This window comes from Catharus ustulatus, chromosome 16 (assembly GCF_009819885.2).
Source record: "Catharus ustulatus isolate bCatUst1 chromosome 16, bCatUst1.pri.v2, whole genome shotgun sequence".
Taxonomy (NCBI): Eukaryota; Metazoa; Chordata; class Aves; order Passeriformes; family Turdidae; genus Catharus; species Catharus ustulatus.
In genome coordinates, this window is record NC_046236.1 from 14,247,658 (window position 1) to 14,271,862 (window position 24,205).

Genomic DNA, 24,205 nt, shown 5'->3' on the forward strand with positions numbered 1-24,205 from the left:
AAATTTTGGGACAAGAAAGCCTGGATTAATGCCTCCCAAAAGACTACCACAAGCTGCTGGCTCTAATGTATTTCTCTGTTCCTACATGCAGCCATCAACTCATTTATTTAAGAACTGTTTTTATTCTGAGAATCATAAAAATCTTAGAGATATAAGAAACCTGAAGAAAAGGCTCAAGTGCTTCTTATGGAAGGAAAAATATAAAGGTGTTTTAAACCCCCTTGGCTGAAGCATTTTCCCATTAAAAAGAAAAAAAAAAGGGGGGGAACAAACAGCAGCTCTGAAAACAGCCTGTATCCACCATATATATTATCAATTTAACAGCCTTGAATGGAAACTGCAAGTGCTTTGATAAAAATCAATTGAAAAGCTGTCTGCCTCACTGCTGCTTCAATAAAGTGTCTCTGTATCTTTTGCTGAAACCTTGTTTTTGTAGCCTCCTTAAACAATACTCTGTATTAAATCACCACACAGTTTCTCCTCCAAAAACAGACTCCAAAGCAAGTGCCCAGACCAGCACTGAGCATTGAAACTTCCCTTCTGCATCAGGGACCAGGGGTGTAAAGCAGCACCTGATCCCCACTCCCAGTCACACAGGACAGCTTCATTTCTACTGCATTGTTAAAAATTAACTTTCAAGTCTTGCTGCACTTAATTCAGGTGCTGAACTTCACTCCCTGAAGTCTTTGACTCTGGGTCAGGCAGATTTGGGGCTGAGTGAGAAGAGCTGAGTTCAGCAGCACACACAGCCCTGACCAGAGCCTGACCAAAACTGACCCTGATGCCCCTGTCCAGCACCCTGTGAGGAGCCCATTTCACAGCTCACTGCCCCAGCTCACTCCTCTGCACCTGCATGAGGGGGACAGCAGCAAGATTTGGTTCAGATTCAAACAAATAAGCATTTTCCAGAAGCCTTTGAAAAGTCTCCAGAGGAAAACAAAAAAAGCTAAACCAGGCTTTCCTGTGTCCTCATGTGTGAGCCATGTGGCCACTATCAAATAAGCAGAATGGCCAAAAAAGACTCACCAGCCCTCCACATCCTTGTAATTCAATCAGCTTTAATCATCAAAGATGTTTTTGCTAACCTGCAGCAAGGGTATTTGTTCTAATAACCTTGAATAGAGCGGTGACACTTTAAAGATGGTTCCATTGAACAAAGAAAGATAAAAACGCAATTTATGGCAGGATGGTGAATCTCAAGGCAAATTCCCACTACTGTAAATTGCAGCTTTTTCTCCAGGCTGATCCCTCTCCACACAGCAAGCACTCTGTCAGCACTGCTTTACTACACATCTTCCTGCTCCTCTCTGCTCAGGATATTCTTCAATATAGTATTTACAGTGGTGTTTGGAAAAAATAAACAGTTCAGTTGTAAGAACTGGGCCAGCACCCAATGCCACAAAGGATCTTGTCAGCCTTGATGTACTTGGCAGCCTATGAAACCCATGGCACCCAATTCCACCCTCACTGCCTTCACAAAGACCTTCTGAAAAACACCTCAAAAAAAACTTGGGAAAGAATTGGATTCTGCTACAAAATCTGGGGTGAGATTTTTGGTTTATATGCAAACTGATGCTATAAGCTCCCTTCACAGCAACCTCCAGGTAAAAAGAAATTTGGAATTAATTTTTTTTTTTTTTTTTTAGTTCAGGAATCTTTCAGGTACAGCTGCCTGCCTTCCACACAACAGCCCCACCAAAAACCAACCCCTCTTCTCAGGAGAAGAGTTTGTTGGAGATACAAGGGACAGCTGAGTATCCACAGGTCAATCAAAGTATTACAGCAAAATTAGGTGAGGTTTGTAATTAGCAGCCATGGTAATTGCTTATATTGTTTCTGCTATGTCACCACTGGGAATTAAATAGAGGGTGCCATATAAGCCAGTCCAAAAATCAGGTAGGTTTCAGCCATGGGGAACCTGGCTGCCATTTCAATGGCACTTTAGATGCAGGAGACTCTATCCATCTCCATTACAAATCCTCTGAGCTCATCCTAGCATTACTTTCCCACATTAAGCAAAAGAGTTAACATAAAAAGCCTGCCTAGCTTCAGACATTATCCAGATAAAGAGGAGAAAAGAGAAAATCCCTTGTATTACCTCTCTCAGCTCTCCTCAAACCTTTCCTGACATCTTTGTTCTTTACAGACCTGGCATTTATCTGCAGATATTGTAGAGCCCTAATTAAATCTTCTCATGAACCTCTGCTACTTCCTGGCAGGGAACACACATTCTTGGTGTGCTGATGGACCTACAGGATTTTCTGCACTTCTTCCTTATGGTGAGTGTTAGGCCTTGCTTGAAAACATCACAACTGTGTACAACACAATATGTTTAAACAGAAATACAAAATTATTCCATTTCCTTCAAAGAATGAAGAGAAACATAAGTGAAAATTATACTCCACAAGCTCATTGGAAAAACAAACTGTGGAAGCACTGGGCAAATAGCAGTGTCTGAGAACAAGGCATGCTTTTGTTTTACTGCTGTCTCAGAAAGGGATAACTGGCAGCGACAGGAGAAGCAGAAAAATTTGTCTTCCAAAATAAAATCTGCAGTTATCTCTTCCCCCTGGGAGCTAAAAAAAAAAAATTCTGAAAGTGCAGCTGAATTTTGCATTAAGGGAAGCTGCACACCTAACCTTATCTGATGGAAGCAGCTCAGCGTTCAAAGCCTCAAAGTTGGCAGCGAGCGCTCGTTCAGCAAGCGAAGGGATGTGAGAGCTGTGAAAACCTTTGCACTCCAGAGTTAAAGAGGCAGAAGGCTAAAAAAGCAGATTTTACTGCTCCTCCCTCCCTGCCCCACAACAATTCTTCAGCTCCTTCAAACCACTGATTGATGCTAAAAGAAGCTGCCAATGAAGCGAGGAGGAATTGCTGCCTTCCCTTCCCAGGCTGACTGCAGAGGCCTGGCCCAGCAGCAGCTGTCCTGGCAGGGCTGCTCTGATGGCCAAACACAACAAAGCCAATTCACTCTACAATCACCTTTCACTTGAGCTATTCTTGTTATTCTCCTCCGATTCCCGGCACTTCTCTCTCTCAGCAGAAGAAATAAACACCCCAGATGGCTGAGGATAAACAGCAAGTTATACATATGCTCCATATAGGCTGGCAAAGAGAGCCCAGCCATGCTCAAAGCACAGCGTGAGACTCACCCATGCAAGGGCCTTTTACCTCGACCAGGGGGTGCCCTGCACATGGGGATGAGGAAAGGACTAGAAAAGAGGTTTGAGGTCATGAGCCGATACTCTGCAAAATTTTCTCCATTATGATTTTCAAAGACTTCCATCATTCCATAAATCAACGTAGAATAGCTACAGGCAAGACTATACACAGCTGTTACAGAATCACAGAATGGTTTGGGTTGGAAGGGACATTAAAGATCATCTCATTCCTATCCCAGGTTGCTCCAAGCTCTGTCCAACCTGGCCTGGAACACTCCCAGTCACGGGGCAGCCACAGCTTCTCTGGGCAACCTGTACCAGGGCATCCACACCCTCACAGGGAAGTTTGTCTTCCCAATATTCCATCTATCCCTACTCTCTTGTCAGTTTGAAGCCATTCTCACTTGTCCTGTCACTCCAGACCCTTGTCAACAGACTCTCTTCATCTTTCCTGCAGGCTCCCTTCACGTATGGGAAGGCCACAGTTAGGTCGTGCCAAGGCCTTCTCTCTTCCAGGCTGAAAAATCCCAATTCTCCCAGCCTTCCCTCGCAGGAGACATGCTCGACTGAGCATCACCTTGGCTTTGGGACTACCTGCCCTCCTGCACTGCGGGAACCTGAGCCAGCCTGTTCCTTCCCAATGTCAGAGATCTTAAATTTCTCCAGGGCCCAACAGAGGAAAGCAGGAGGCATTGAGAGCCCACTCAGCTGAGGTGAAAACTCAGTTACCAAACTGTGATGCTCAGGCTTTCTCCTTAATCTCTTTGCCCCAGCCATGGCAACCCAGACCAAAATACAAGTAGCCATTAAAGAACATATCTGTGGGAGGGAAGGAGTAGCCACAGCAGCCCAGGGAGGCCTTGACTGGCAGTGAAAGCTCGCTGAGGGTAACGTGCTAATGGCACCAAAGCGTTACCAAAACCACAATTCAGCCTCCAAGCTGAAAACTGAGCACATATTTGTGTTCTCTAAACCACATCACCCCCCTGCCCACTCAGAGGTACAGGGAGGTTTCAGAACTTTGGGAAAAAGTGGATTGATGGCAGGGTGGTCTAGAAGAAGGTGCTCAACTTGAGGAAAAGGAGCTGGGGGATGCAACAACTTTCCTGCATCCATCTCGACGTGGAGTCACTCTCTTCTCATGGACACCAGCCTGTCCAAAGCCCCCCCTGTTCCCAGACCTTGTCTGCCCTCTGATCTCTCCACAACCCCCACTAACCCCAGAGTCCCCCACTGAGGCCTCCAGCACTTCCCAAATTCCAAAGCCTTCCAGCACCTCCAAGCCCCCACCAGCCCTGGCATCCCTGCTCCCCAGAGACCCTCCCTCATCTCCAGAGACCCCCGACAGCCCCCAGAGCTGTCTCACCACCTCCACACCCCCAGCAATCCGCGCTGATCCCCATCATCCCCAAGCACCTCCACTAAGCCCCAGAGCCCCTTACCGAGCCCAAATTTCCCCCACGGGCTCTCACAGACTCTCCACCCACCGCTCCCACAGCTCCTCACAGACCCCCCAGAGCCCCCACAGCCGCTCCCAGCCCCCCAGAACCCCCCCCGGTTCCGGCCGCGCCCACTGCCCGAAGCCCCCGCTGTCTCCCCGGGCTCCCCCGGGCCCCTTCGCGCTCCCCAGGCCGCCGTACCGAGGCTCTGCCCCACCGGGGTGCTGAACGGGTTCCCCAGCAGAAACTCCATCTTGGGATGACAACAAACAGCGGCCCAGCGCCCACCCCTCCCGCACCGCGCCCTGAGCGACAGCCCCGCGCACCAACCACAGCGCGCTCTGACAGGCGGGTCCCGCCTCCCTACACTCAATTGGACAGATGCTGGACGCACAGCAAAACTATTGGATATAGAGCGTGTCAATCACTGTCAAGAGATGGGTCCGCCCCCACCGTAGTCCCGGCTCTTTCCCCACCCTCCCTTTGATGGACAGCGGGAACAACGAGACTGCCTTTCCCTATTGGGCAAAGGCCGGAACTATCGGTAACATTATTGGACAATAGGAACGTCAATCATCCGAGCCCTCTCCGCCTCGGGGGCACGGTCCCGGCGTTGATTGGCTGACACGGATTTCTTGCGCTCTGATTGGTCTCTGACCTCCCCACCCACCCCACGCCCATTGGTGAATGCGTCGGTCACGTGCCGTCCTTAGCAACGCACCTGGGCTTCCTTAGCGACGGGCACCGAGGCGCGGGTGGGAACCGGGAACGGGGAACGGGGAACGGGGAACCGGGAACCGGGATCCGGGATCCGGGAACCGGGAACCGACCCAGACCCCAGGGGACCTGCGGGTGAGAGGCCCGGTGGGCAGGAATCTGGGCCTCAGTGGGTCCTGGGAGCGGGAGGCGGCGGCGCCTTCCCACCCACCGGGCAGGCGAGTTGGAACCGGCATTGACCGGAGATGCTGGACAAGTGCACATCCCTGGGAGTGTTCCAGGCCAGGCTTGACGGGGCTTGGAGCAACCTGGGATAGTGGAAGGTGTCCCTGCCCGTGGCAGGGATGGAACAAGATGAGCTTTATGGTCCCTCCCAACCCAAACCATTCTGTGATTGTACAAGAAAGAGAGAGAGGAAGGCCAAGGATGGATAAATCCAGATGAATAAATCCTCGGTCTGTACTGCACACAACCGCAGAGAGGTTTGGTTTGTTAATGAAGTTCCATAATGAGAACAGAACTCTCTAAACTCTGACATTTATCCTTACTGTCCTATGCAAAAATAAATCGGAGCTTGCTCTGTAATTATAAACATCTTACACAAGCACAAGTTTGAAGATTCAAGCCTTTCACAGCAATTCATTAACTCTGCACAGTTCAAAAAAGGCAAATAGTCTCATTGCCTCCAGGGCAACATTAGGGATATTTAAATTTCCATTAAAAATTTCTTCACTAAAAGAGTTGTCAAGCATTGGAACAGGCTGACAAGAGATGTTGTGGATTCCCCTTCCCTGGAAGTGTCCAAGGCCAGGTTGGATGGGGCTTGGAAAAACTTGGGATAGTGGAAGGTGTCCCTACCCATGGCAGAGGGTGGAATGAGATGAACTTTAAGGTTCCTTCCAACCCAAACCACTCTGGGATTCTACAACTGCTGGAAAGAGTAGCCAGGCAGTGATTTAATTTATTTTTCTTTTCCGTCCTTTAAGGCCGATTCTGTCTCACAATGAGCCAGTTTGTCAATTTTATTGAACCAAACATTATTGATGATGAAATGGTTCAGAAAGCCATTGAAGAGAAGTGTCCAGAGGACCTTGGAGATCTTGCCAGAAGGGAAATCACTAACTGGAAGGTTGTGACAGAGCTACAACTTAGTTTTAAAAGTGAGTATCAGAATACAGTAATTTCACGTAGAGCTACCGTAATTGCGCGTATACTGCTGCTACCGTAATTACCGAAATCACCGTAATGACTGCTATTACCGTATTTAGCCATAATTCCAAAAATTACCGTAATTACCACTATTACCATAATTACCACTATGGGGGCACCAGGAGGGGTTGTGGGGGCACTCAATCTTTGTAATTGCAATAATTTTGGTAATCTCAGTAATTTGGGTAATTACGGTAATTTGGGTGGCAGCGGCAGTGTACATGGTAAATTACTTTAGCTGCGGCAATACACGGTAAATTATGGTAGCAGCAGTATACGTGCAATTACAGTAGCTGCAGCAATATACTATAAATTACGGTAACTGCGGCAACATGCTGTAAATTATGGTAGCTGCGGTTATATACTGTAAATAACAGCAGCGCATATATACACGGTCAATTACGGTAGGGCGCATATACACGGGTAATTACGGTATCGTGCACATATATTAGGGTAATTATGGTAATGCACTTATGGTAATTATGGTAGCGTGCACTTATATTAGGGTAATTACGGGAGTGCGCATATATACTGTAATTTACGGTAGCTGCGGTGATATACTGTAAATTACGGTAGCTGCGGTGATATATGATAAATTACGGTAACCGCGGAAATATACTGTAAATTACGGTAGACGCGGCAATATACTGTAAATTACGGTAATTACCGTAATTTCGGGTATATTACCGCAGCTACCGTGTTTACTGGAATTACCTTAATTACCTGAATTACCCTAATTACCAAAACCACCCTAATGACTGCTATTACCGTATTTAGCTGTAAGTCCAAAAATTACCGTAATTTCCGCTATCACCGTAATTACTGCTATCACCGTAATTACCTCTATTGAGGCACTGGAATGGACTGGGAGGGGTTGTGGGGGCACTCAATTTTTGTAATTATGGTAATTTTGGTAATTGCAGTAATTTGGGTAATTACGGTAATTCGGGTGACAGCGGCAGTATGCGCGCATTTACGGTAACCACGGCAATATATGTTAAATTACGGTAATTACCGCAATTATGAGTACATTGCCGCATGCACCGTGTTTACCAGAATTACAGTAATTTCACCATTATAAGCCGCACCATTTTGACTAAAATTTTGGGCTGAACCCAAAGTGCGGCTTATAATCAGGTGGGGCTTATATATGGACAAAGAATGAAAAGTTGCTGTTTTAGTTTGGAGGACAGGTGTCTGCTGAGAAAGGCAGGAGCTTCTCTTTGAAATGGAGAATGTAAACCCCCTCCCTCCAAATTATTATAATTTGGAAATCAAGGAGCTTTCAGGCAAAGATATGGGAATTAGGAATAACAGTTCTTTTCTAGGGAAATTAAAATAGAAATACAGCACTACAAAGAAACAAACCCCAAACCCTGACACAGTCAGAGTACAGCCTGACACCCGTCAGGCAGGGTGTTGGCAGCAGTCCCATCCCATGGTGGCTGCATCCTCCTGCAGTGACAGATGTGGCTCAGTTGGAGCAGTGCTCCTGTACAAGGTGCAGTTTCCCTCTGGAGCTCCAGTGGGGATGTGGAGGAATCCGGTTTTCCTCTGGAGTCCAGTGGAGAAAGGGGCTCCCTTAGTGTCCCAAAACCGCTGATTTTATCTTGGTAAGAAATGTTGGGCTCTTCCCCCTGGCTGGAGCAACTCCCAATGGGATGCAGTAATTTTATCAGTCCCACAGTGGGACTCAATGGCCATTAGCAGAAAATGACTGGCTGGAGGAAGGATGGGTTGTGAAAAGATAAAGAACAATGCCCTGCCTGGTTCCAATGGATGGCCCATTAGCAGAATATCACCACCAGAGATAAGGATCACTGCCCCCACCCTCAACAGATGGTGATAGAACAGATACCTTTTATCACACTCTGTATTGTAATGTGCAGCTTATAATCAGGTGTGGTTTATGTATGGACAAAGAATGAAAAGTTGCTGGCACCCAGAAGTGTGGCTTATACTCAGTGTGGCTTATAATTGTGAAATTACTGTGTATATACAAATTTTGCCTCTTCTTTTACTGGAAGGTAATAGAATAAGTGAGTAACTGGCAATTAAGCAACCATTATTAGCTTGGATTTATTATGTGAAAATTAACATCTGGACTTGGACTTTTGCTCACAGCTGTACAAAGGAGCTTCATCAGAGGGAGCCAGGTGCTTTTGCTGATGGGTAACCTCAAAACTGCTTCACTTCCCGCTCTCATTGTCACTGCTGTTCTCATTTAACATTTATATTGTGGTGACACCTACAGGCCACAGGCCTGTTGGGCCCCTCAGTACGTGGCCAAATCCAGCCCTGGGCAGGCTCTGCCACGGCTGGTGATTATGTGAGAGCTGTTTGGGAGATTATGGTGATTACAGCCCAACCTGATGGCATTAGCTGGTCATCCATAGCATTACTATGGCTTGCCTCTTACTGTCAAACCTGTTATAAACTTGCACTCAAAAAAAAAGAAAAAAAAATAAAAGAAAAAAAGAAAAAAAAGAAAGAAAAAGAAAAGTACGAACATTTGGCACAATATTTAAGTATTTGGGGAGGGGGGGTAATTTCACAGGCAAAATCTACAAAATCTACTGTTGATTCTTCTTTGTGTGCTCCAGTAAAATAATGAGAAATGACTCCCTTGACCTGGTCCTGCATAGAATTGATTGCAAATACAAAATCCAGAACTGTGGGAATATTTTGTGCATGCAATTCCCTGGTTTGTGATGCCCTCACTAAATAAGGATAGCAGGACAGCAGATGAAATCTTCTGGGAAGCCATTGCAGGGGAAAGAGAAATGGGAGTGAGGATGTTCTGTATTTCTGTCACCTTGGTCCTGATACTTTGCTGCGGTGACTAACGGGCTGCCCTTGTGATTCTGTTTTTGGAGGAAACTAAATGCAGGGATATTGATTAGCTCTAAACTGCAGCCTTCACAGAAAGAGAAGACTCCAACTTCCTCTCCTGTGATGAGAATCCTGGGAGCAGGAGAGTCATTTAGAAAAGCAGGAGCTGGGCACAGCTAGACTGCAAATGCAGAGAAAAGCAGAGTGTCATCCCAAACCTCCTGCTTGGAGCTGGAGAGGAAAATGAAGGTCAAGGCCTCCTAGTAGTGGATTCATAAAGCCACTGGAGTGCAGGGCCATAGTCAGCATCCCCTGCACGCCTCGTTGGCCTCACTGATGAGCAGTGTGTGCTGGTGCAGGACACTGAGGTTAAGTGGGCTGTTTCACTGAAATCTCGCCCAGCCAGCGCACCTCTGAGCTCTCCAGGGCACTCATCACACACTGAAAATCCTTCTGGAGGCAAGACTGGACGTGTTTTCCTTGTGCAAGGCAGTGTGTCTGCTGAAACGAAGCAGTCTCACATGAAAAGGAATTTTCTTTTCTTTCTTTATTTTTTTTTCCCTGTGGCTTTAGGCATCCTGCAGATTGATAATCTGTGGCCATTAGAGAATCTGACTAAACTGCAGCTGGACAACAACATCATCGAGAAGATAGAAGGTCTGCAGAGTCTGGTTCACCTTGTATGGCTTGGTGAGATACAGGCAGAGGAGGGTGGATGCCTTCACAGGTGCAAAGCAATCTGTGACAAACCAGGATGTCACCTTACTTCTCAAACACGACTGATAGGAGCTTACCCTGGGAAGGCTGTCAGCTGTCTGTGTGTCTCCTTATTTGACTGTCAAATGTCAAAATGCCTGAGTATCACAGCTGCAAAACAATCCTTCAAATGTTTAAAAACTGGGTTGCATACATTTGGTGTGGTGGGAACAGGAAGCTGAGGTTTCAAGGTTGTTTCCAAGGTCTGTATTGTATTTAGGGGTGACTCTCAGGAATATTTATGGAAACACCTCTGTGATTTAGAAGCCTGCATTCTATTTCCAAAGCTGCTGCAGGCATTCCAGAGCCTACAACCTCCCATCTTTACCCCTATATCCTTCAGGGCTTGGTGTCATTTTTGTCCCAAGGAGTGCCCATCCTTGTAGCCTTATGTGACTGCTTGCAGCTACACAGATGCACAGCTTAGAGCATTCCCTGGAACTGCAGCCACATTGCTGCCTGGAATCCTAAATATATCCTCAGCATGCAGGGCTTCAGCTCATAAGCACGTTGTGAAATGTCTAATGGGTTCTTCCTCCCAGTTGTCTGCACTGTTCTGCTCCACAGATGACTGATGCACTTGTGAATCACCAACTATCAGTGTAAGCAGAGTGTTTGGAAGCACACTCACATATTTTGTTTGCCCAAAGGCTGCAGTGGTTCAGCTGCTGCTACACGAGTGTCTCAGCCACACAAGAGACCTCATAAACTGGTTTTGGACTCTTGGCTTGCTCAGTACTGGTCCAAGGGCAAATCCTGCCCTTAGTCATGGTGAGTGTAGGTGTTAGGAGAGATGTTCTGGCAGGGGAAGAAGATGTTTCAATAAGTGAAACAGCTAAAGGGAGCCTTTGCACAACTCCACTGACATGGAACTGCCATATCTTTGTCCTATGGGAGTGACCACAGCTGTGGCTTTGGTGTGGCAGGACAGAGTCTGAAGAAACAAGACAGTGTCAGATTTATCACAGAAATTCCCCTCTAAGGGCATTTCCCCACCTCTTGTTTTGTATTTCCCCATAAGGCAGAAATCCCTCTCAGGCTGTGTATGTGCACTCTGCATGGACTAACTTCAGCTTCTCCTCTCATTTAAAAGCTGCACAGAAAATTGCAAAGAGGGAGATGAGAGTAAAGGATGATTTAATGCTGAGTTTTCCTGTGGGACACAGACCACTCCTGAGAAAAATTGTACATAAACTCCTGCATCCAGAACTAAAGGGTGGAATCAGGGTGTTCTGCAAGAGATAATTTGATGTTTGATTTCTAAATTCTTCTCCAGACCTGTCCTTCAACAATATTGAAGTAATTGAGGGCCTGGATACTCTTGTCAAACTACAGGACCTCAGTCTCTACAGTAACAGAATATCTAAAATTGAGCACATGGACACATTGCAAGAGCTGCAGATTTTCTCCATAGGGAAGAATAACCTGACCGTTCTGGAAGATGTGAGTGTTCCCTGGCTTTGCAAATATTCTCTGTTGAAGGATCAGATATCTAAAACTACCATTTGCCATTGTGTCCAAGCCGCTCCTTAGGTGATAAAATTCTCCTTAGGATTTCTAAGTAGTCTGAGCTATGTTTTTGGTCCTCTGGTGTTAAGTGCTTACTGCAGCCATTTTTCTTTTAGATTATTGACTCGTGGGGGCCCAGTTCAGTGACTGCTCTCAGCCATGGCAAAACTTCTATTGGCTCCCGTGAAAGCTAGAAAAGGGGGGAGACTAGGATTTATTTGTGGTTCTTTTGAGGGCATCTTAGCAATTTAGCACCTGTGATTTGTGCACCCCATCTGCCTTCTCTCTCCACCCATTAGATAATCCCAATGTGAATTTAAGTATTTCCTTTCCCAAAACCATTAGAAACCCGTAATTGACTGTCATGCGAATTTGGCAGTGGAGCAGAATACATAATATTGCAACTCAACTGTAATAAAAGCAATAAATTCCAAAGCTGTATTTCCCCAGCAGTGGGAAATACAGAGCTCTTTTCCTTTGGCACAGGTTGTCTATCTCAGGAGGTTAAAAAGCTTACAGACACTGAACCTCAGTGGGAATCCTTTCTGCAGTGAGGAGCACTACACGCTGTTTGTTGTTGCTCATCTTCCAAGCCTGGTGTACTTGGACTTCAAGCTCGTGAGAGACTCCACGGTGAGATTTCTACATTCCCTGCTTGGGAAATCAGGCAGCAGCATCTTCCAGAGCCTTTGCTTTGTTGGTGTGCCAGAAATATTCCAGCACTGAGGACAGGTTCCCTGCAGAAATCAGGCTCATAGAAACACACAGTGTTTATTCTGCTTCCACATAACAGCTGTGAACCTGTAGGCCAAATTCTGTCAAATCTGACAGAGAGGTAGAGGTGTCAGAAGCATGATGTCTTCACAGATTTTGTGAAAATCAGCAGCTGTGTGTGGGAGAGGGGCCTGGTTCGTGTTGCCACAGAGAGGCTGCAGTGTGAGTGCAAGTCTTCTCAGAGAATCTCAGAGGAAATCAGTCTTGAGACGTGGATCCAGGGGGAAGGAGCCTTGGTGGTCCTGCTGCTCACTGAGTGATTTGTTTCAGTAGCAGACTGACAATCCAGGCAAGCATGTGTCTGGATGCACTTCCCTCTTTTGATTTGTGAATAAGACACTTCATCCTCACCAGTAACCTGTGGAACTGCTTTATCATCCCAGGGTTCAAAGGAACAAAGAGGAGTTTTTTTTCAGGGGGTTTTGTTTTGGTTTTTTTTTAGTAACCAAAGAACATGATTAATTGTAAATTTGCTTGGTTCAGAGCAGGAGCTGTACTTGGAATGTACATTGCTCTTACCACAGGACTGGAAGGGCTTTCCAGGTCATGGAATGCAGTCCTTGCTCATCAGGGACGTCAGAGAATTGCATACTTAAATTTGTCAAGCTTCAGTTTCAAGCTAATGAGGTTCTTGCCCCTGGTACTACCTTGCCATCCACTCCTCCAAAGAGCTTTCTCCACCCAAGAAAACGTATTAACCTTGCTGACTGATCAAATTGGATCTCAAATTCTAGAATTCAAAATAGAACTTCCTGCTAAAAGAGGAAAAAAAAAAACAACTCTAAAGATGAGAAAATGGAGAGAGAAAAGCTTCCTGGGACTGAATTATCTCAGATGCATTGAATGCAGAAACAGAGCAATATGCCAGCAAAAAAATGGGATGAGGATTAAATTAGAAACTTCATAAGCAGTTTAATAAAAAGCCCATGAGGAAATGGAGATGCAGATGCCACTTTGATGCATGTTCTAGAAAGATCAGTTCCTTATGCTCAAACTCATTGAGCAATGTTTGATAATCTAATACAAATATTTTATTTATATTTCTCAGAGAAAAGCTGCAGCTTTAAAGTATCAAGATCTTACTGAGCCACTGGAACAAGAGGAGGCTCGGGTCCTTGCTCTGCAGGAGAAACAAGAGGCAAAGCAGAAGGAGCTGGAGTACCACAAGGTAAGTTTTCTTTGGCTGGTCATGTATTGTCCCAGGAGAAGGAAGCACAACACATATTGACTTGTCTGTCCCCTGCTTGAAGATTTAATGAGAGGTTAACATCAACTCTGCTAAAACTATGGCTCAGATTAATCTCTGTGATCTCTGAATCTTATCTTTTGGATGGAAACAGGGACTGCTGTGGAATACACATGACGTGGGGGAACATAATTATTTGGGCTGAACAAAGAAACTATAGATAGAGACCCAGCAAAGCTAAATAGTAAATCATACCCAGGGAGCTTATCAGCCTGACGTGAGATTAAGAAAATTACAGGTCTGAGGGAAACGTTAACATTTTCATGGTGAAGTGACTTTTTTATTCTCCTTGACACTAAGTTGAGACTTTCATTAGTTTTATGGTTAAATTGTCCAGGACTTTCAGAGATCACTGCAGTCTGAAAGCAAGACCAGGTGGGATGGTGCTTTCAGTTGCAGCCTGGCTCTGTATTCCAGACCTCTAGAAGATCAGAGTGGCTAAGTTCAGTCTTTAGTGCCAGAGAGGATGCCTACAACTCTTCCCTTTGTCTCTCCCCAGAGTTCACCATCTCCTCATCTGAAAGGCTAAACAGCCTTGCAATAAGGGTTTATATGTGGAAATGTCTTATACTGACAACTGGCACAGGGTGCCCAGAGAAGCTGTAGCTGCCCCATCCCTGAAATGTTCCAGGCCAGACTGGATGGGGCTTGGAACAACTTGGGAGAGTGGAAAGTGTCCCTGCCCATGGCAGGGGGTGTGACTGGATGATCTTTAACATCCCTTCCAACCTAAACCATTTTATGATTCCATGGTCTGATATGAGATTAAACAGTGTTTTCTATCCTTAGGCTACAGAGTTGTAGCAGCAAAGCCCCTGGGATGGGTTTCACTCCAGTTGCAAGGTGCTTTCATGGCTTGGTTGGTGTTTCTTCTGTGTTCATGAAGCTGTGTCTGCACCAAGGTTCTGCTGCAGCTGAGGTGCTTCTAGGAGAGACACATCCTGAGGACTGGCAGCAGGCTGGCATCTTTATTTTACTTATTTTGCTCTGTTTCTCTTCAAAGACAGCCTTTGTTGAGTACCTGAATGGATCATTCCTGTTTGACAGTCTGTATGCAGGGGATAGAGAAGCTGCCAAGCTGGCTTTCCTCCCTGGAGTGGAGGACCTGCTGCTGGCATATCCTTGCTGGGTTTGGAATACCTACTGCTAAAAGGTAATGCCTTGAGTTAAGAAGGAAGTGCATCCACAGGGACTCCTCATCTGTTGCTTTTGTCCAGAGCTGAAAGCTACATGGATGTAAGATCTGAGACAGTCTGTGTTCAGTTTTGGAATGGTACCAAAATTACACTACAAGGCTGTGAGACCACTGACTGCTCTAAGGCTTGATATCTTGTGAAATATGAGGGCTCCAAACAAATGGTTTATATTACTGGCAAGCTGGCCAGCCCAGCTTGAAACATCCCAATGTAAAACCACCCGTTTCTATCCCCAACAGGTCATGAGATCCCAGCATTTTAAATTCTCACTGTTGTAATTACCATATTCCTTTTCCTTCCCTTGAATCAAACATCATTTCAGTAGCCTCCTTTTCTGACCCTGCAAGAATCAAGACTTTGTACTTTCTTTAAGTCTGGAATCCACTTAAAGTTTAAAATGAGCTGGAAGATAAATCTCTGCCGGGTAGATTGTAAGAGCACAGTGCTAAAATCATGTTGAAATTGAAGTGGTAGGAGATAGGAACAGACTAATCAGAATGATACAAGTCACATATCTCACAACCTGCCAGAACTGGCAATGTGAAGTTTCCAGGCCAGCACATTTTTCTGATCATTGCTCCTACACGGGGGAGCAGAAAGCAGACACTTTTTTTTCCTTTTTCTTTTCTCATTCAGATTAATAGAGTATTGTCAAGGCCAGTAACTTGACCTTCCTTAAAATTGCATTACACTGTTGGGGAAAAATGCATCACAGCTTAACTACAATAGACTCCAGAAACAATTTCATTGCCAAGATAATAGCAGAAGAAAAATTGACGTTATTTTTGTGATGCTACCAAGTCAGTAGTTTATTCTGTACTCTGGCTGTGGGCTCCAGAGCTGTATTTATTAACTACACAGGCACTGTATTCACACTTGTGAAGACAGATATGGTTGTAGGTTTCCTTCTGCTGCTGTGTCAGAAGAATCAGACAAGTGAATGTATTTTCTTCTTTTCCTCAAGGCCTTTTCCCCCCCTCAAGTTGCCACAGCTTTCTCCATACCCTTCAGGCAGCAAAATCTTGTGCATAAAACGTGAATGGGTGACCCAGTGCTGCCCCAGACAGAATATTTGGCAGCTCCCAGCAAGAACCACAGAGTTTACATAAAAGTAGCTCATAGCTCTTGTTGCTCAGATTTGCAGAGGCAGAAGGAAGACAATGTGTTGCTCCACTGAACAAGCAAAAAACCTTGACTCTGCTGTCACATACAAGAAGGAGTTTGTCTCAGTTTGTAAGAACCTGTGTAACTATGGACTGGAAGAGTATGAAAAACGAGAAGCTCTAGTCTCTAAATTCTACAAAAGGTACCATGAAATTCTGGCAGTCAACCAGGAAGAAAGCAGGAGAATAATCTCAGACTTCGAGAGTAGGAACCAAAAGGTAATGTTACACTTCTGTTTGTTTGACACATGATTTCTCTACACCCTATACCAGCTTTTAATTGAGCTGAAAAGTGGGGTAATGCCATTAAAATTTGGAAAATTATTCTGGATTGACAATGCTGTAATCAATACTTGATCCCTAATGGCAGAATCACAGAGTGGTTGAGGGTGGGAGGGATCTCTGGAAGTTATCTGGTTCTGGTCAAGGAGGAAAACCCACAGCAGGCTGCCCAGGACTGTGAATATCTCCAAGGATGGAGACTCCACAGCTTCTCTGGGAGTGCCAGTGCTCAGCCACTCATATTTCCTTGTGTGTTTCTTACAACATAAATTTATACACAGAAAATTTGTTTTGTTAGTTAATATAATGTCATTGACATAATGTGAAAAGTTTTTTAATACTTTATGTAGGGGAAAAAAAAGGGGGGATTGAAATTTCCACCCTTTGAGCAAATTACAACCAGCTAACACAGCCTTTATCAATACTGGAAATTCAGTGTAGAAAAAAACTAATTTGTCATGATGTTGTCATCTATAAAGGTAAAGGTCCTTCAAGGGTTTACAGGAAAAACGTGGCTAAACAGGGTGGGGTTTTTTACTTATATTTTTTCCCATCCCAAAAAGTTACCAATATTTAAGAAAATGGAAATGCTCAACCTTTCTTTTAGTTTAAATATTTTTACAAAGTTGATTTATGAGAGATAGATAGATAGATAGATAGATAGATAGATAGATAGATAGATAGATAGATATTTACTGCTACAACCCTTCTTTTTGAAGCCTACAATAGCTCTTCCTTCACTGAAAAATCAGGAAGAAAAGGAAGGAAATTGCAGGGCATTCAGTTTATTTTCAAGTAATTTTCTGCTTCAGTTCATTTTCTCAACAACAGCTCAAAGAACTATAAGCAAAAAAATTAGAGGAAGTTATTTGAATGTATTTCTAGTCCTTTAAAGCAGAATCTCTTTTCATTCTGCTCAACTACAGCCACCCATTGTGGCTGCTCAGGGCGTAGCTTCTAGCTGGATCTCTTTCTAACCATGTATAATAGATGGATCACGATTTTGTTTCCACAGGAAAAAAAAAAAAAATTAGGGAGGGCTAAAGCCTGGTAACACTGTCAGCTGAGAGAGCAAGTCCCTGACAAGTGACACCAACAGAGTCACGAGCGCTGGCTCCCGCTGCAAACCAGGTCACTTTTATTTCAGTGCTTGTCACAGGCTGACAGCTGCTGAGTCACTCTGCTCCCAGGGCCTTGGACCTTGCTGACTCATGCTGGAAATCTGCATCCAGCAGCTCCAGGAGCTGGCAGCACTACCAGAGTCACAGAACTGCAGCGTGGTTTGGGTTGGAAGGGACCTTAAGGATCATCTCGTTCCAACCAGAAGTTTGATAGGAATATTCAGTTGGCTTGAGCTTGAATTCTCACTGTATCTTCCATTAAAAAAATCCTAAAGCAGCAAAACAAACCCTGCAAAACCTACAAAAAAAACCAAAGAAACAACAACAAAACCCAAAGAAACACAGCTGAGGCCAGATTTGACCCCTTGGTCTGACTACAGGTTCAGCTGTGGATTGAGCTGCGAGTGGTGACAAGAGGGAATGGCCTTGAGTTGAAGGAGGAGAGGCTTAGATGGGATATTAGGAAGAACTTAGATTAAATATTAGGAAGAAATCCTTCCCTGTGAGGGTGGGGAAGCCCTGGTGCAGATTCCCAGAGAAGCTGTGGCTGCCCCTGAATCCCTGGCAGTGTCCAAGGCCAGGTTGGATGGGGCTTGGAGCAACCTGGGATTGTGGAAGGTGTCCCTGCCCATGGCAGGGGATGTGACTGGATGATTTTTAAGGTCTTTCCCAACCCAAACTATTCTGGGATTCTGTTATTCACTATAAACAGGACACAGGGGTCAGTGTGCCAGTTTTCATATAAATATTGGAGGAGTGGGTATGAAACCCAACTCAGTGTTTTAACATCATTTCCCCCATCTTTTAAAACTGCTGGAGGAGTTCAAAAGGCACAGAGGTCCCAGCAGACTGCAGTCTGTGAGCTGTTCTTAGGGCTGTTTGTCTGTCTGTAATCCTTTCATGTAAACTTGGGTAACCTGTAAAATCACTGCTCTCTCTGAAGTTGGCCATGGAGGATTAAAGGCCTTGAACTTTGAAGTTGTTGCTCCCAGAGGTGCAGCTTGAGTGGCTCTGGAGCCTTTTGGGCCCCCTAACTTGTTTACATTAGAGAAGGAGACACCCTGCTCTCCCCTTCCCCCTTTTAACACTGCAAAGTTTGGGTAATCTGCCCCATTTCCAAACACAAGCCTTGGCAGGGGTTTTTAATTGAATTCTTTATTTCATCCCATTCCATTCCCTCTCAGGAGAAGTGGATTAAACATAATAAAACATATATCTTATCCCTGCTTTTTTAAACAGTAGATTGTTAGGTGATTTTAAACAGACTTGAAAATAACACATTCAGCACAAGAGGATTTTTTTTTTTTTTTGATCCAAGAAAACATAAATCTTGCCTGATACAAAAGTGACGTCAATACAAAATTCTGAAGGGCAATAAATCCTTGCTGTAAGAGGAAGGCAGGCAATGATAGGTATTCCATATTCAGAATACTAAATCCTGACCCTACTGGAAGTCAGTCAAGATCCTCTTTGGCAGGAAGTGGATCAGGATTTAGGCCTGCATTACTTTCTCTGAAGCAATTGTTAATTTCTTCTTCACAGCCAGCAATGTCAAGAATTAAATATTATTCTTTTTTTACTTGAAATGAAGGAGAACCAAAGTTGGAAGCATAGAAGGAGCAAAGTCTTCTGCTGAGTAGAGCATGAGGAAGAGTTTTCCCAATCCCCCTGCAGTAGCAAACCTCAGCACTGTTGACTATCCACTATGTAAATCTGGCGACTTCCCTGAATCATCACATTTCATTTCAGCTAATCAGCAGCAGGAACTTTTCTCACACGCGTAACAAGTTAATTAAATTGTGATGCAGTGCTGCACACAAGCTCTAAGTAATTCATGTATCTCTGTGTTTAGAGGCTGGATGAGCTTTATCAGGCTGGGAGAGGCGACCTTGCTGAGTCTGAACGAGCCCAGGGCAAGGAGAACATCTGTCAGCTCTGGGATGCTCTCATGACCTTGGAAGCGCTGGTATCCAACGACCTGGAGGTGAGATCCTCACAGTCAGAGCATTGGGGGTCACTTCTCTGTCACTGCAGCTTGCACACAAAGAGGAGGACACTGCACTTCCACTCAGGAAAATGTTTTGTCTCCATCTTATTCTTCCTCTGCTCAAAGCTGATGAGGGTGAGATCAGGATATCGACACCCTTCAGGAAATTTCTGTTTCTCAGAGCAGAACACAGCATGTCCATCACATCTATGCAAGCTGGTTTCCCACACTTTAGAGACAGGGAGGTTGTGCAATCATTTTATAGGTCTGCACAAGTAGCAGCATAGCATGGGGTATGCATTTGGAATTCTAGAGGTGTCACTCTTTGAAGCTGATCTTTGCTATAAGATTACACACATTCCTGCTCAGCTTGCTGCATTTGCTTGCATAATAGCTGCCTTTTCCTCCCCAGACTTTTCCTCAAAAACTAGGGCAGGGCTGCTGATGTGCATCTTCACCCAAGGAAAAAAAAAAACAAACTAATGTGCTTAAAAATGAGCAGGCAGGAACTGTGGCCTGAGTGCAGTCATTTACTTTTGTGAGCATGGATGGCAGAAAGCAGCAGCTCAAAATGGATCCTCACTGCACCAGGATTGTGCCTTTTTAGTGTTTTCTCGGTTGGCCCTTACATATCTGCAATCACTGATGGGATGAGCAGAAACATTTCTCCCTGTGTGCCCTGCTGGATTTGCAGGATTCAGGGTACCAAGACATTTAAGTGCAACACTTCACAGATTCTCCATCAGCCATTTCTGAGAGAGGGAATAGGCAGCAGCAATTTTAATTTCTGAGGACTAAACCAAGAGCTGCAGTAAAGCCCAGGCAGGGGTTGTGCTTGTGACAAGAGGCTCTTCATACAGACAAGGACAAGGAGGATGCAGCATGGCAGGGTGTGGGAATACAGCCCTCTTAGGTGAGGGTAACAAAGGATCCCCAGACACAGACAAAGGCAGTATTCAGTCAATTTCCCTCCAATAAACTGATTGTGATTCTCTGTCCCTGAAGAAGGGAAGAAAATCTTGCAGCACTTTGAAAACACTTTAAATGCTCGAGGCAGTTCGGTTTCTGACTGTGCTAATAACAGCAGTGAGTCCAAATTACAGTAAATTGTAGATTCCTCCTAGACTCCCTGACTCCCTGTTATGTTTATGCAAGTTTTCATTGTGATATTTCCTCTTTTTCCCCTCTGTTAAGGAGCTGTTACAGGATTTTAAAAGAAGCATTGATGTCATAGCATCAACATTCACTGAAAACATTCAAGGGATATATCCTTTTCACAGTTTGCTGGCCTGGACCTCCCAGTCATGTACCTACACCTCACTTCTAAATGCAAAAATGAGCCAGTGGTATAAAAACTTTATTTTTTTTATTTTAATCAACAGAAAATATCTTTCCCAGGTTTTGAGGAATGGTCATTCAAGGTGCCCAGCTTCTTTATGTGGAGAAAGATCTAAATTCTACTGTGCTGGAAGTCTGTAGGATTTAGGCAGCTTTCACCCTGTTGGGAATCTTCCTTTCTTCTCCATGCAGAGAAGACAAAATACAGGAAAGATCTGGTTAGACCATTTTCTAGGTACATTCCTGCCATAGCAGTCAATGAAGTATCTCCAATTCTTGTTGAAATGTCTTTAAATTGTGTTCATTTCTGTATTTTTGATGTGTGCTGAACAAAAGTTATATGAGAATACTGAAGGGCTTCAGTGTCAGGTCATGCTGCTTTAAATGTAGAAATCTGATGGCCTGGTGCAAATAATTGCACTGTATTCAGAGCTCAGCTTTTACCTGGAGGCCTCTTCCAATTTCCCTGGCAATCCTAGGTCCTCTCTCAATCCTCTGTCATATTTGGCAGTAAAGATGAGACTCAGTGTGTGATTAAGAACTGAAACTGTATATCCTGATATCCTGACACCACAGCAGCTTCTGGGAGCAGCCAGGCTCATTTCTGCAGAATCCCCCTGTGCAGACACTCAATCCCAGTTATGGGAGGTCATTTAATCTCCACAGATGAGTGGTGTGCTCAGCTTTTTCCTTAACCATGTTCTGCACGTTTAACCAGTGCAGGGATCTGGAAAATAAGCACCATGAAAAGCTCAGGGTGATTGTCCTCGCCACCCAGAAGAAATTGGACATGGATCCATTCGATGAGAGTTTGCCAGATGATGTTCAAAAGGTGAGGGCACCAAAATAATTCATCTCTGTGAGGGAGTAGGCAAGAAAATGAGGCCACAGCCTCTTCTCTGAAGGGACAGGATTTCCAGGAGGCTCAGTGCTGCCAGAGCCATACCTGAACCACAGCACAACCTCCTTCCTAAGGGTCCAGCTGCTTGCCTGAACTCTGGTGCCTCTGGACATCTCCACTGACTAGGACAGGGAATAATTGCACTGCAGGTTTCCCTGGGCACTGCCAGAGCTGGTGGCAGCAGCCCAGAAGAGGTGCTGAGGAAATCTCTCTCCTGCCTTCAGCACAGCTCACTGCTCTGGCTGATTTCCAGGCACTCAGGCAGCATCTTTGCTGCACTCCCTCACAGCTGGTTTTGCTCAGGCTCTCCCTGCTCCCTCAGCAGAATCCCAGCACTGCTCTGAATTTCTTGCACCGCGGCTCTGTTTGCCTCACTGATTTCAAAATCCCTTTCTGGAGCTCCTGAGCCCATGAGCTGATCTGGAGGCAGGACATGACCCTTTAAATGGAGCTTTCCACCGAGCCCTCAGTCTTGCTGTGGAAGCAAAGATCCCAGGAGCCTTTCCAAAAAGCACCAACATTGCTGCAGTGCTCCACTCAGCAACGCTGCTGCCCTTTTTGCCTCCATTAGTCCTTCATTTAGTGGCTAAATTACTTGAATTTCTATTAGCTGTGGTTTTTGCTCTGTCCAGATTATCCCAGCCCCCTGTCACTCCAGGTAACCAAGAGCTGACAGACACAAACCAGACCCCTGAGCCTCGGGGGAGCTGCTGCTTTATGGCCTGTGCAGATGGTGGCGGTTCCGCACCGCTGCTGTGCACCCATTTTGCTTCACTGCCATCCCTTTCCGTGGAGAAGGGAATTCATCTGCCCAACAGCTGCACTTGGCTGCAGGAGGAGACTCATTATGGGTTAGTGAAGCCACCCTCTATTTAGAGCCACGAGGGAAGTCACTGCTTCCATTAGAAGCTGGGACTCTCCAAAAATGAAGATTTACAGCCAGTGCCAGCAGTGCAGGAATCCCTTCCAAGTGTGATTTTTCATTTCCAGACATGCTGGAGCATATACAGCCTTAATTCAACAGCAGCTGCAAGGCAGCCCTGCTTGCACTGAACTCCCCATTCCAGCATGTGGGGCCAAGGTGCTGCCTGTTTCCCCACCTGTGTTAGGGATAATGCCCCATTACACCAGGCCAAGGGTAAAGCTCTGGATTCATCCCAACGAGTAGGGATTTGCCAGGTTGAGACAGAGGGTTTCTCCCTCTGAGCACTGCTGTGCTGCTCTTCATTGTGTGCTCATCCCTCCTCTCATCCGGTCACGTTACCTCCCAGCTCTTCGAGAACAAAAACACCATTGTCAACATCATCAACACATCCCACAGCATCCGCCTGCGGAAGATTGATAAGCGAGAGAGTGACATGCTCTGCAACATCTACCAGTGGCAGATCTCAGAGAGAGAGAAGGTAAGAGACCCTCACACCCAGGGTATGGGCCACAGACAGGTCTGGCCCAAGTGGCGGGGACACTGTGAGGAGAGACATTCCCAGACCTTTGCTGGAGCCCTCTATGCTCCAGGGATCTCGGCACACCTACAGATTCACTGCTTGGTTTCAATCTGTCCAGGCTTTCCAAACTGAGAGCGACAGAAACCGTGCCTCTATTGGAAAGATCCTTTGCTTCACCAACACTCTGCAGAAGGAGCTGGATAACAGAGTGAGCCTGAAGCCTGTGGAATAGGGCTGGGCAGCTGCCTCAGCTGGGGCACACAGGACAGCCCCCAGCAGGAAGAGCTGCCTCTCTATGCCCAAGCTGCCTGGGACCAAATGCATATTCCTTCCATCCTACCATAAACTGCAAATAAAAACTCCTTCTTGACTCTGGAAAAGCATCCAAAGCCCTGTCTCTTCCATCATGTTGGCACAAAGCCCGTGCAGACAACTCAGACCTGGTCACAGGGGGTTATGGATCAGCTGTGAGCTGATTGAACCAAATCATCGTAGCATATCATGCCTGAAAGCTTTGGTACCTGTGAGCTCAGTGGCAGGAACCTGTGAGCCGCTGGCACGAGGCAGCAGCTCGGGAGAGGAGCGCTCTCCATCAAACCACCCCCGAGATAACAGCAGGTTTCCAGCTCAGCAAGCACAAGGCTGGCGGGAGCTCCGTATGCCTGGGAGCCTCATCTTCTCACCCCTTCTCACAAGCGGCTTTCTGCAGCGTGAGCAGAGCAGCCCCCAGCCATCAGGAAGGGAAATCAATGGTTCCACAGGAGCTCACGCGCCGCCGCTCGCGACAGCCAAGCGAGGAGTCATTAATTCCCCTCCTTGCTCGGTGACAGCCGCGGCCACGCTCGCTTGTGGGCTGAGGAACAGTGCTGGCCAGAGCGGTGCTGCTCCAGGCAGGCAGCAAGGAGAAGGTGGGAAGGTTAAACAAGAGGGACACAGAAAACCCCGTGGTGGTGCTGCCTGTCAAACACAGATTCAGCTTATTGTGCTCTGTGCTTCTCAACATGGCCGGAGCCAAAGTTTTACCCCTCTTGCTCCAGGACTACACAGTTGTCTCCTTGCTATCACTTCAGCTTCATGGAGTGGTTCACACAGTAGTTAGTGTCTGCTCTGGTCTGTGATTTTTAATACC

General features: G+C 45.7%; 2 protein-coding genes across 4 annotated transcripts in view; one reads left to right on the forward strand and one right to left on the reverse strand.

The window, feature by feature from the left end:
- Nucleotides 1-4,899, reverse strand: part of TOM1L2 (target of myb1 like 2 membrane trafficking protein) — a 55,711-nt gene extending 50,812 nt beyond the window's left edge. For all 3 annotated transcript variants that reach the window (XM_033073669.1, XM_033073668.1, XM_033073667.1), the window contains exon 1: nt 4,802-4,899. In XM_033073669.1, the coding sequence (XP_032929560.1) occupies nt 4,802-4,853 (52 nt within the window). In that variant the 5' untranslated portion in view covers nt 4,854-4,899. The remainder of the gene's footprint in view (nt 1-4,801) is intronic.
- Nucleotides 4,900-5,344: 445 nt separating this feature from the next.
- Nucleotides 5,345-24,188, forward strand: DRC3 (dynein regulatory complex subunit 3). Its single transcript, XM_033074532.2, has 13 exons — nt 5,345-5,355; nt 6,304-6,477; nt 9,932-10,048; nt 11,391-11,557; nt 12,110-12,256; nt 13,446-13,565; nt 14,647-14,759; nt 16,047-16,221; nt 19,258-19,389; nt 20,587-20,657; nt 21,439-21,562; nt 22,903-23,034; nt 23,195-24,188. The coding sequence occupies exons 2-13, from the start codon at nt 6,321-6,323 to the stop codon at nt 23,306-23,308; spliced, it is 1,569 nt and encodes a 522-aa protein (XP_032930423.1). The 5' UTR covers nt 5,345-5,355; nt 6,304-6,320; the 3' UTR covers nt 23,309-24,188.
- The last annotated feature ends 17 nt before the right edge of the window (nt 24,189-24,205 follow it).

Bases quoted from the DNA above. Each gene is read 5' to 3' on its own strand.
- DRC3 (XM_033074532.2), top strand. From the start codon at position 6,321: ATGAGCCAGTTTGTCAATTTTATTGAACCAAACATTATTGATGATGAA. The intron at 20,658-21,438 runs ATATCCTTTTCA...CATGTTCTGCAC, and splicing joins ACTGAAAACATTCAAGGGAT to GTTTAACCAGTGCAGGGATC. The intron at 21,563-22,902 runs GTGAGGGCACCA...GTTACCTCCCAG, and splicing joins TGCCAGATGATGTTCAAAAG to CTCTTCGAGAACAAAAACAC.